General features: G+C 41.3%; 1 protein-coding gene across 1 annotated transcript in view; it reads left to right on the forward strand.

The window, feature by feature from the left end:
- The window catches only part of LOC144267895 (complement C4-like), a 92353-nt gene that overhangs the window by 51735 nt on the left and 28528 nt on the right, over positions 1–12090 (forward strand). The window contains exons 24-27 of the mRNA XM_077822719.1: positions 3830–4033; positions 8002–8077; positions 10017–10173; positions 11107–11211. Of these exons, the coding sequence (XP_077678845.1) occupies positions 3830–4033; positions 8002–8077; positions 10017–10173; positions 11107–11211 (542 nt within the window). The remainder of the gene's footprint in view (positions 1–3829; positions 4034–8001; positions 8078–10016; positions 10174–11106; positions 11212–12090) is intronic.

Below are 12090 nucleotides of genomic sequence, written 5' to 3' on the forward strand. Positions count from 1 at the left end.
TGATCATATCTCAGTGGTATCTCTGCCATCCTCTCCACTTCACCTGAAGCAATCAATTGGATCACCAACCTAGACTTGATATTCAAAATTGCTTGCTTTTAACCCAGATGAAAGGAGAAGAAAAATAGAAAGGAGGGCTGGAAGGGACCTCAAGAGGTCATCTAATCCGTTCCCAGTGTCAAGCCAGGATTAAGATAGCTAGACCATCCCTACATGTTTGTCTAACCTGGTCTTTAAAGCCTCCAATGACAGGGATTCTACCATCCCTAGGTAACCCATTCCAGTGCTTAACTATCCTTATAATTAGAAAGTTTTTCCTAATATCTAACCTAAATCTCTCTACAGAAAACAGTTGCTTTCACTAACACAACCCTGATTCACCTGCAGAGTAAAATCCATCCTGTGCATTGAATGAGGCAGGGGTTCTGTGGAAAAAATAGTATGTGATCATATAATTAAAGACTGGATCATAACGCATACTCAGAGAGGGGCAAATTAAGGTTGCACGGGTAGCCAATTTTTGTGTAATTTCCTAGTTTTTTTAAAAAGCAAACTGAAAAACCCCCCAGAAATTCCATCATGTGGCATCATATTGACACCAACATGGGTCATCAGCAGGGTTGGAACTTTTAGATCCACTGCACAGACCTCTGCCTGTGGAGCTAACAAAGTAACTGATAGCAGCAGAAGTTGTCATTCTCTATGTGGACCAGCACTAGAGGGGGAAAAGCAACACACTTTGCCAGAGGGTTTCACTGATGTCTGCTGACAGCGGAGAAATGGTGAGACTTGGGAATCATGGGTTCCATTACAGTCTCTGGAGGGGAGTTTTCCCTAGTGGGCACATGCTCTTCTGCCCATTTGCTCCAAGCTTGACCCCATCTTTTCAATCCCCTACAACATGTCCCTGTCCTGCCTCTTTCCCAACACTGATTCCTTGTCCCAGTTGTGTTCTTCATGCCTAGCCAGTTCCATTCTCCATTCCTCAGGCTTCTCATCCCAGCCCTGGTCTCCTTTCCCAGTCAGTCCCAGTTCCCATCTCCTGGCTTCTTTCTCAATCTGTGTCTTCACCACAAGCATTTGGTCATCCCATACCCTCGTTCCCCATCCCCATAAGCTCCAGTCCCAATCTCCCTCTCTGGGCTCCTTCTCCAACATCCAGCATTTCCACCCCACCCAGCTGCTTGTTTCAGTCTCTTTGCACATCCAGTCTTAATTCTCCCACTTTACCTGGGCTCTTCATCAGACCAGCCTCTTTCCCCTTCACCTCTTCCCCTGGCCCCACTCATTCCCAGTCCTCATCTCCTTGCTCAACCAGTCTCATTCTTCTCTCCCAGTCTCCTAGACCAACCACAATCTCCTTCCTCATCCACTGGCTCCTAGTGCCCCCTCCTTTTCCCTTCCTGGCTCCCAATCTCCTTCTCCAGCTAGTCCCAGTCCCCCACAACTGTCTCCCAGTCTCAGTCTATTTATCTTACCAGTCATAATCTTCTCTGCACCAGGCTCCAAGTCCTAGTCTCCTTGCCCATCCAGTCCCAGTCTCCCCTTTACCCCCGACTCCTGGTCCCAGTTTTCCCTCTCCCCCTCATACCCTTCAGCCTCCAGTTCCATTGTATCCATACCTCCCAACGTCCTTGTCCAAATGAATTCACTCTGTCTCCCCTGCCACACACACACACACACACACATTTCAGGTCCAGCTCTTTCCCCTCTGCATTCAGTTATTCAGTTCAGGTGGCTCATGCCTCCTGGGCCCAGTAGGAGCGTCTTTGAAAGCATGGGAGAGACAGCCTCCCTGCTCACAGTTCCAGTGCTTGGACCTGGCACAGCTGGGAACTTGTGACACTTTCTCAGGATGCCCATGACTGTTACCCCACTGACCCCAGCGAGAGGAAGACTTGCTGGTTCCGGGTGTCAGCTTCCTGACACCACCCATCTGTTAGCCACCCAAACAATCTCCTCAGGGCTCTGTCAGCTCTTACTTTGGCTTGCGGGTTAACAAGAGGTGTACCCCAGTCCTCAATCACCTTTGAAATGTTCCCCTGTAGTATCCAGCTCTTGTTGCTGGACACTCTCAGAAATTGCCAGATTCGCTATCCCCAGTGTACACTGAGAGTAAGTTCCTATATAACATCACAGCACTGAGATAGAGCTACAGTAAAAACAATCATAAGTTTATTATCAAAAGCTAAAATGTAGGGGACAGTGAGTAAGGACGATGGAAACAGGAATGGTTTCATATAAAACAAAATCGTAAAATGCCAAACTGGGTCTACACTTATCAGTGGTTACCTTTCCTACATAATGAAGTAGATTCCCCACCCCCACCCCAAGTTCAGTCTTATGCAGAGATAGCTGGTTTCAGACAAACCAGGATCCAAGCATTCATGATGCACCTTCCCTCTGCCATGGGTTTTCCTCAGTGAGTGGATAACAAAATGTCTCCTTGCAATCAAGGAAAAGAGGAGACTAAGGGGGGTTATGATAGAGGTCTATAAACTCATGAGTGGTCTGGAGAAAGTGAATAAGGAAAATGTATGTACTTGTTCACATAATATAAGAACTAGGGGTCACCAAATGAAATTAATGGACAGCAGGTTTAAAACAAATAAAAAGAAGTTCTTCGCACAGCGCACAGTCAACCTGTGGAATGCCTTGCCTGAGGAGGTTATGAAGGCTAAGACTATAACAGCGTTTAAAAGAGAACTGCATAAATTCATGGAGGCTAAGTCCATTAATGGCTATTAGCCAGGATAGGTAGGGAATGGTGTCCCTAGCCTCTGTTTGTCAGAGGGTGGAGATGGATGGCAGGAGAGAGATCACTGATCATTACCTGTTAGGTTCACTCCCTCTGGTGTGCCTGGCATTGGCCACTGTTGGTAGTCAGCATACTGGGCTGCATGGACCTTTGGTCTGACCCAGTATGGCCATTCTTATGTTCTTATGTTCGAAGTTCATTTTTTGTCCCCCCAGAGACATCAGAAACCCTCTGTGGTTTAGTCTCCAGTTTCATCCCAACCTCTTGTTGACTTCATGTTTAAATTGGTCTCCCACTGTGTTGGCTTATAATACTAATGTACATGTGAACCAAGATGGACAGGTGAATATATATCCTAACTCCTGTCTGGAAGAAACTTGTTTTTTAATTTGGTTAGTGACAGACTTTACAGCATAGTTTCAATACATATACACAACATCTTTAAACACCATCTGTACATATATCTCATGATGATTATGAGGATCAGTATAAGATAAGCCTTTATTAGAGGCCATGACATTCTTTATGGGTAAATACTATGAAAGTGGTCTGCTAGATGCAGAGAGTTTGTCAAGCCTACTCGAAGTTGTTGTTACAGAACACTAAACCATTTGCCAGTTGGCACGAAGGTGTGCTTAGGGTCACAGAACTGCAATTGCAGGGAAAGTCCTGCTCAACCCTGGGCTGGCTTATGCCCAGTCCAGATGGAATTTTCAGAGAATTAAACTGAAGATATAACAAATGTCTACTGAGCATATGCAAACTATGATTTTTCAAAGACTTGTAACTTGGCCAAATTAGGGCAGATTTTTCTCCGGCATGGCAAAAGGCATATCACTGGCACAATGTTCCCACACACACACACACGCCCAATCACACACACACACACACACACACCAAAATTCAAGTCACTGCTCCAAAGCATGCTAGAACTTCTGAAATAAAAGATGGTCGGAAATATTTAACATCATATAACCAGTTATTTTAGGGTTATGTTTACTCTTATTTTTTACCCTTTCCAACCTTTAAATACAATAATTTTGGTCTGATTTTTTTTTTTTGCCAATATAGGGGATATAATGGGTGAGTCCATTCAAAACTGTCTTAGTCCAGCTGGAATTGATAAGCTTATCAAAGTGCCAACTGGTTGTGCTGAGCAAACTATGGTGACAATGGCTCCAGCAACGTATGCCATTGAATACCTGGAAGCAAGTGAACAGTGGATCAACTTTAAACCTGAACGGAAAGAAGAAGCCTATAACATGATTGCACAAGGTATGTGGAACATCTTCCTCCTCCCTGCCCCCCCACCAAAATAGCAAAACTATTTTATTTGTTCTCTCTTTGCATTGTAGAGTAAACACTGATGTTAGACATAGGACTGAGCTTGATTCTAACTAACTTGCAGAACTATTATGGATATTTAGCAACCAGGCACAAAATCTGCACATTCACATGCCAGGATGATAATGGAAGAACAAATGAAATTCCATACACTTATAAAATCAAAGGGGAAGGGTGTAAGCAAATCCACAGCTGTCTGTGAACTGATAAAGATCCAAGTCAATGGAGTTGTGTCAGTTTCTACCAGCTAAGGCTCTGACCCAAAGATTCTTTTTGGTTAATTAGAATTCTGCAAACCTTTTCTAATATAATTAGGGGCTTCCCTTCTCCCCAACTCCTGTATGGGCATGGAACTCCCAGTGATATGAATGCTACTTAGGGCTTCTCTACATGAACACTTAGTTCATGTCAAGTTGGGGTGTAAATCTACTCTGCACTAACCTGCCATGCACTAAATGTCCATGTGGACGCTGCTGCCATGCAATATCTGTTGGGCCATGTATTTACATTAGTCTATAGTACGTGGTGTCTTTTAAATTAATTCAAATGCGGCTATAAAAATATCCCCAGCTCTTAAAATTCCTCCAGCTTGTTACCTATTTTATTGATGATCCAAAGCTATTTTTCCCTGCTTTCATCTGGTAGCATCATTTGTCACAAGCCCATGAAGAAAGCTACAGCCGTCCATTGCTGGATGCCAGTACTTAGGTACACTATAACCTCTGCTCCCACAGCAATTCCCTTTGAAGTTTTTACAGGCTATCAAATAAAACTGGGAATGAAGTAAGACATTGCAAACCTTACTGCAGAGTTGTCATTGTGCAACATGCAGAATAGAACCACACCTGCAGCTTATCCCCTTAAATAAATAGCTATTAATGAAATATTCTCATGACAAGAATTATATTCGCAAAAAGAAAAGGAGTACTTGTGGCACCTTAGAGACTAACCAATTTATTTGAGCATGAGCTTTCGTGAGCTACAGCTCACTTCATCGGAAAGCTTATGCTCAAATAAATTGGTTAGTCTCTAAGGTGCCACAAGTACTCCTTTTCTTTTTGCGAATACAGACTAACACGGCTGTTACTCTGAAAAGAATTATATTGTGGTGAAACATATTCCTGTTGTGTCTTTATTACAGCAGAGCTATATATATGGTTACCATTTGTACTTGCTTATAAGCCAAACACACTCTAATATGAATATTGAAATTAATCCATATATCCAATTATCTTTGAGAGCTCCTGGAGGACAGATGAGGTCCCAGAAGACTTGAGAAGGGCAAACATGGTGCCTATTTTAAAAAAGGGGTGAGATGAGGAGACAGAAAATTATAGAACAGCCACTTTGATACCTAGAAAGATACTGGAACAAATTATTAAACAAGCAATTCGTAAATGTGTAGATGATAACAGGGTTATAAGGAATATCCAGCATGGATTAGTCAGGAACAAATCATGCCAGATCAACCTAATTTCCTTCTTTGAGAGGGTTACTGGCCTAGTGGATGGGGAGAAGCAGTAGATTTGATATATCTTGATTTTTGTAAGGCTTTTGATAGTCCTGTGTGATAGTCTCATAAGCAAATTAGGGAAAGGTGGTCTATAAAGTGGGTGCCCAATTGGTTGAAAGATCATACTCAAAGAGTAGTTATCAATGGTTTGCTGTCAAACTGGGCAGGCATATCTAGTGGGGTCCTGCCAGGGTCAGCCTTGAGTCTGGTACAATTCAATATTTTCATTAATGATTTGTGTAATGGAGTGGAGAGCATGCTGATAAAATTTGCAGATGACACCAAGCCAGGAAGAGTTGCAAGCACTTTGGAGGACAGGATTAGAATTCAGAGTGGAGAATTGGTCTGAATTCAACAAGATGAAATTCAATAAAAACCAGGACAAAGTACTTAACTTAGGAAGGAAAAATCAGAATACACAACTACAAAATGGGGAATAACTGGCTAGGCAGTAGTGCTGCTGAAAAGGATCTGGAGTTACAGTGGATTACAAATTGAATATGAGTCAACAATATGATGCAACTGCAAAAGATGCTAATAGCATTCTGGGATGTATTAACAGGAGTGTTATGTGTAAGATAAAGAAAGTAATTGTCCCACTGAACTCAGCACTGGTGAGGCCTCAGCTGGTGAAATGTGTCCAATTCTGGGTGCCACACTTTAGGAAAGATGTGGACAAATTAGAGAGTCCAGAGGAGAGCAAGAAAAATGAGAAAAGGTTTAGAAAACTTGAGCTGTGAGGAAAGGTTTTAAAAAAACTGGTCATGTTTAGTCTTGAGAAATGAAGTGGGGGGGGGGGCAGAGCCTGATAACAGTCTTCCAATATGCTAAAGGCTGTTATAAAGAAGACAGTGATCAATTGTTCTCCATATTCACTGAAGATAGAACAAGAAGTAATGGGTTTAATTTGCAGCAAGGAAGATTTAGGTGAGATATTAGGAAAAACTTTCTAACTAAAGGAGTAGTTAAGCTCTGGAACAGGTTGCCAAGGGAGGTTGTGGAAGTCCCACACCCCAACCACTAATTTCATGAGCATTCATGGCCCACCATACAATTTCCATGCCCAGATGTGGCCCTCACGCCAAAAAGTTTGCCCACCCCTGGTGTAGACAAACCCTTCCCTCACTCCAGCGTCTTTACACTGAGTCAAAGAGCTAGAGTGACTCTAAATGCCCAGATGCAGCCAAGGCTGACTCCACGTTGGGAGATGCTGGAGGTGAGAGGGGTGCAGGGAGTCCTGGATTGTAGTATGTGGGGCTGCGGCAATCTGGGCTGTGCTGTGACCCATAGGCAGCCGGTGACAGGCTGCCATAACTTACACTGGTTCCAAGGGCTGTTAGTGTTATGTCAGGGCCTGCTGAACATCCCAACATTGGGAGGGCATACAAATGACTTAAAGCCACCATACCCACCTTCCTCCATGGGCTATGAGTGCTGTGTTGCGCAGCACAGAATCTCACCCGTAAGAGTAATGATGGAAAATAGACTTTTGTCTGGCAGTTAGATGAATGGAGATATTTGGCCTTGTTGTATTTCTGTTACCAAAGGCCTCATCAGAATAATTTGTTCCCACCATCATTGGATTCTGTGCATCTTAACAATGAATTAGAGTGCAACGCAAACCTGAAGTATGTTAGAACGTGTTGCACGCATCTGACTGGAAAACAGAAACACTTTGAACCTGAGGTGTTTGGTCAAGCATCATTTCATTTTCTTAGTAGTTGTATTTATCTAAAATCCCCCAAGTAAACATGATGTTGTTCTATTACTGGTGATTAATTATTATTAATAAAACATAGTTCTACTGTGCCTTTTATCAAAAGATCAGAAAGAACTTTACAAGGATGAATATCACTCTTACATTAAAGGTGGCAAAATGAGGTGCAGAAAAATGAAGTGACTTGTTTAAGTCAATGGCAGAGCTGGGAATGGAGCCCAGATCTCCTGACTCCCAGTTATGTGTCCTATCTGCTGGACCTCACTGCCTCTTTTGTGTCTTATTTTGTCCCCTTGTACAGCTCCTCAAGAAGGTGGCAGTACTTGGGGATGGATATTCAGGGACCCACCAGGCAGAAATTCCTTGGTATCCACAAATGTTTGTAATATTGATGCCCTTATGCCAACCCAAGTAGACTCATGAAGGCAGGACTTAAACAAAACTCATGCTCCCTTTCCTCTAATTTATTCCAAAGGCCTGCTGTTGCAATCAATCACACACACACGCAGACCAAAACAAAACAAAAAACCTTTATGAGGAGCAAACAAAAGCAGTGGAGTGCACTTCCATGTTAATCCAGGTGTTGCATGTAAAGGCCCAAAATGCATAAATACAAGTCCATGTACAGTTATATTCTTAACCAATATATTTGATGGCTTGTTTATGCAGGTTACACGAGACTTCTTGAATTTCAGAAGGAGGATGGCTCTTATGGAGCATTCAAAACAACCCCCAGCAGTACCTGGTAGTGTATACGTCATAATCAGTCTTAGTTCTTGTTTTATATTATAAAATGCCAAGGTTATCACACATTGTGCATCAGAAGTTTAGTTCCTGACTTTTGGGGCCAAATTGCACCCATATACTTGAGTGCATCTAATATGTACACAGATAAATTAGCTACATACACAGCTATGTGAGCAGGCTTCACACGTGCACAATGGGTATTTGCAAAAATATGGATGCAAGTTTGTGTGCCTAAACTTTGATTCTTTGGCTTTTTATGGCCAAATAGTTTTTATTGTTAATAAAGTGAGACTTTTTTCTGAACAACTTTCAGTGACCAGTTAATGCTGTTGTAATTACGTGGGCACATGCAAGCATTGTTTAATAAGAAATGCAAAACACGTGGGCGGACACTTTTATACATGTTTAGAACTGCTTATATTGGTTTAATTTTAATTCATCAATGCAAGAAGAATATCCACTTGTCTGGTTTAACTAAAACAATAGAAATTCACACTGCTAGTTAAACCAATGCAACTTGGTGTGTAAACCAGGCTTCATTATACATGAGACTGGATCTGTCTTTCTCGCTATCTTTCTGTATCTATCTCTCTGTATCTTTTACACTCATGAAAAACCCATGTCAGAAGAGAATTGGGCCCAGTTCGGTAGTGAGTATGTTGTGCCCTAAGGTATGAATTGCACTGAGATTCTTCAAGTATCAGGGGGTAGCCATGTTAATCTGCATCCATAAAAACAACAAGGAGTCCGGTAGCTTATGCCTAAATAAATCTGTTAGTCTTTAAGGTGCCACCGGACTCCTTGTTGTTTTTGAGATTCTTCAGTCTTTCTTGATGCCTCGTATATCTTTCGGCATTGCCCCATAACTATCATTGACTGGTCAACGTTACACGTAGCAGTAGCTTGTGCAAAACTGTATCAGAATCTTCTGATGTACTAATTAGAGCTGTCAATTAATTGCAGTTAACTCACGCAATTAACTAAAAAAATTAATTGAGATTAATTGTAGTTTTAATCACACTGTTAAACAATAGAATGACAATTGAAATTTATTAAATATTTTGGATGTTTTCTACATTTTCAAATATTTGATTTCAATTTACAACACAAAATACAAAGTGCACAGTGCTCACTTTATATTGCTATTTTTCATTATAAATATTTGCACTGTAAAAATGGTAAACAAAAGAAATAGTATTTTTCAATTCAAAGTTCTATAGTGCAATCTCTATTCTGAAAGTGCAATTTACAAATGTAGATTTTTTTTTGTTACATAACTTCACTCAAAAACAAAACAATGAAAAACTTTAGAGCCTACAAGTCCACTCAGTCCTACTTCTTGCTCAGCCAGTCACTAAGACAAACAAGTCTGTTTACATTTACAGGAGATACTGCTGCCCGCTTCTTATTTACAATGTCACCTGAAAATGAGAACAGGTGTTCACATGGCACTATTGTAGCCAGCGTCACAAGATATTTACGTGTGTAGGAGTGGACTTGTAGGCTCTAAAGATTTACATTGTTTTATTTTTGAGTGCAGGTTGGGTTTTTTTTTACATAATTCTACATTTGTAAATTCAACTTTCATGATAAAGAGGTTGCACTGCAGTACTTGTATTAGGTGAATTGAAAAATACAATTTCTTTTTTCTTTTTTACAGTGCAAATTTTTTAATAAAAAAGAAATATAAAGTGAGCACTGTACACTTTGTATTCTGTGTTGTAATTGAAATCAATATATATGAAAATGTAGAAAACATCCAAAAATATTTAAATAAATGGTATTCTATTATTGTGTAACAGAGCGATTAATCGAACGATTAATTTTTTTTAATTGCGTGATTAATCGTGATTAATTTTTTTAATTGCTTGACAACCCCAGGACTAATTCATGTTAGCAAACCACAAATATCAATGAAACCAGTGTCTTTTATACAGGCTAACTGCATTCATTGCTAAAGTACTCACAAGGTGCAGAAAATACATCAGTGTCGAAGACCGTTACATACGCAAAGCTGTTTTCTACTTGCTTGGACAACAGCAGGCGGATGGCTCCTTCCATGACCCTCACCCAGTGATGGACAGACTTATGCAGGTTAGTCACTGAAAATGATGAGAACCTGTTCCCATATGGGCCAGATTCTCAGCTGCTGTAAATTGGTGCACTATACCAGCTGATAATGTGGCCATGTGTTCTATTTTGTTTCCCCCTGATTCTGGACTTTTGGGGAATAATTGTGTGTAGGGAGGGAAAAATCAACAGCTCTTGCAGCAAAATATTTTTAACTGTTTAAAAGCATGAGTATTTGGGGCAAACTGGGGAGGAATTAGGATTTTTTCTAAAGAGAGAGGGTGCAGAGAAGAACCACAAAACGAGTCAAGGGCCGGAAAAAAACACCTCACAGTGAGAGATTCCAGGAACTCAATCAGTTCAGTTTATTAAGAAGATCAAGTAGTGAGTCGATTACAGTGTATCCATACCTTCATCAGGAGAAAATACCAGGTGCTCAAGGGCTCTATAATCTAGCAGAAAAAAACATAACAAGAACCAATGGCTGCAAGCTAAAGCCAGGCAAATTCAAATTAGGGATACAGCACTCATTTTTAACCCAGACTGTGATTAACCATTGAGACAAAGTGGTGGAGTCTCATCTTTTGATGTCCTCAAATCAAGACGGGATGCCTTCCTGGAAGATGTGCTTTAGACAAGTTATTGGGCTCGGTCTAGGAGTAAATGGGGAACATGTAAAGGCCTGTGTTATAGAAAGTTAGAGTAGAGGATCCAATGGCCTTTTTTTTTTGCTTTAAAAGCTATGAATCGCTGAATGAAAAAACTGCTTATGCGATGGAAAAAAAGTGTCGCTGGGAGAATGGAGAAGGATGTTGGGGGGGGGGGTGTATTAGCAACAAATGTGTGACTGAGTGGTGGTGTTTATTTTTCATACAAAGAAATAAAATTCGATTTGCTCGATTAAATAATTAAACAAACATGTATGCTTTAGAAGATTTCCCATGGTTAACCTTCTAGGGTGGAGTTGGGAAAGCTGAAGAGCATTTGGCTTTGACGGCCTTTATAACCATCGCCATGCAAGAGGCCTTGGGGGCTTTCAATGACTCTAAGTCTTCTGAGGTGGTAAGAAGCTTGCTTTTCTTTTATTCTTTTATTCTTAAATTTTTACATGCATTTGTTTTGTGCTGGCATGTATGCTGCGCTCGGTTTAGCAGCACAGAGATTCCTAAGCATGGCATTGGTCTCATCATCACTACTGAGGCTGCATTTCCACTGTGGCACAACCCTTACGCTTCTTGGGCCAGATTCAACTCGAATTTCTGTTGGGAGAAATACAGTCACACACCCCAGTGGCAACAAGTCTGCTGAGCTGGCGCAGTGCAAAACAACCACAACCTTTCCTCCACTGTGGGGAGACTGCAGATCCCCAAAAGCACATAGTGCAGGCCAATGTGGCTGGAGGACACATTGATTCAATGCATCCCCTTGGCTGCCTCTACTAGCAAGTTTCTTTGAAGCCCCTCACAGATTTTAAAGCTACCCTCCCCAGGTCAGAGCCAGAGGGAAGGCAGGTGACAGCATCACTACTTGCTCTCCTTGGGGTGAACCTTTTCAAAAGTGCAAGAGGAACAGTGGGCCCAGGGAAATGTGATTTTACACCAGTTGGGAGAACCAGGCCATTGGCAGTGGCGTGCTTATGGTACTTTGTTTTTCTATAGCTCCTGCCATCTGAGGATCTAACATTTAAATGAATCAGTCCTCACAATGCCCCTGTGAGGATGGACATGCTGTTATCCATTAAACAGATGGGTAAACGTAGAAACCAGCACTATAAATACTGTTACAAAATGAAGCCAGGACTAAAAGCCATGTTCTTTGAGCTTCAAACACAATAATTATTCTGTAATCCATGGTGAGATAATAAAATCATGGTTCTAGGTGGAAGCAGGAACAGAGGAATATAGTAATTGCCAGACTGAACAGTGGCCAGCACTAGATGCT

The sequence above is a fragment of the Eretmochelys imbricata genome, chromosome 1, assembly GCF_965152235.1.
Source record: "Eretmochelys imbricata isolate rEreImb1 chromosome 1, rEreImb1.hap1, whole genome shotgun sequence".
Taxonomy (NCBI): Eukaryota; Metazoa; Chordata; order Testudines; family Cheloniidae; genus Eretmochelys; species Eretmochelys imbricata.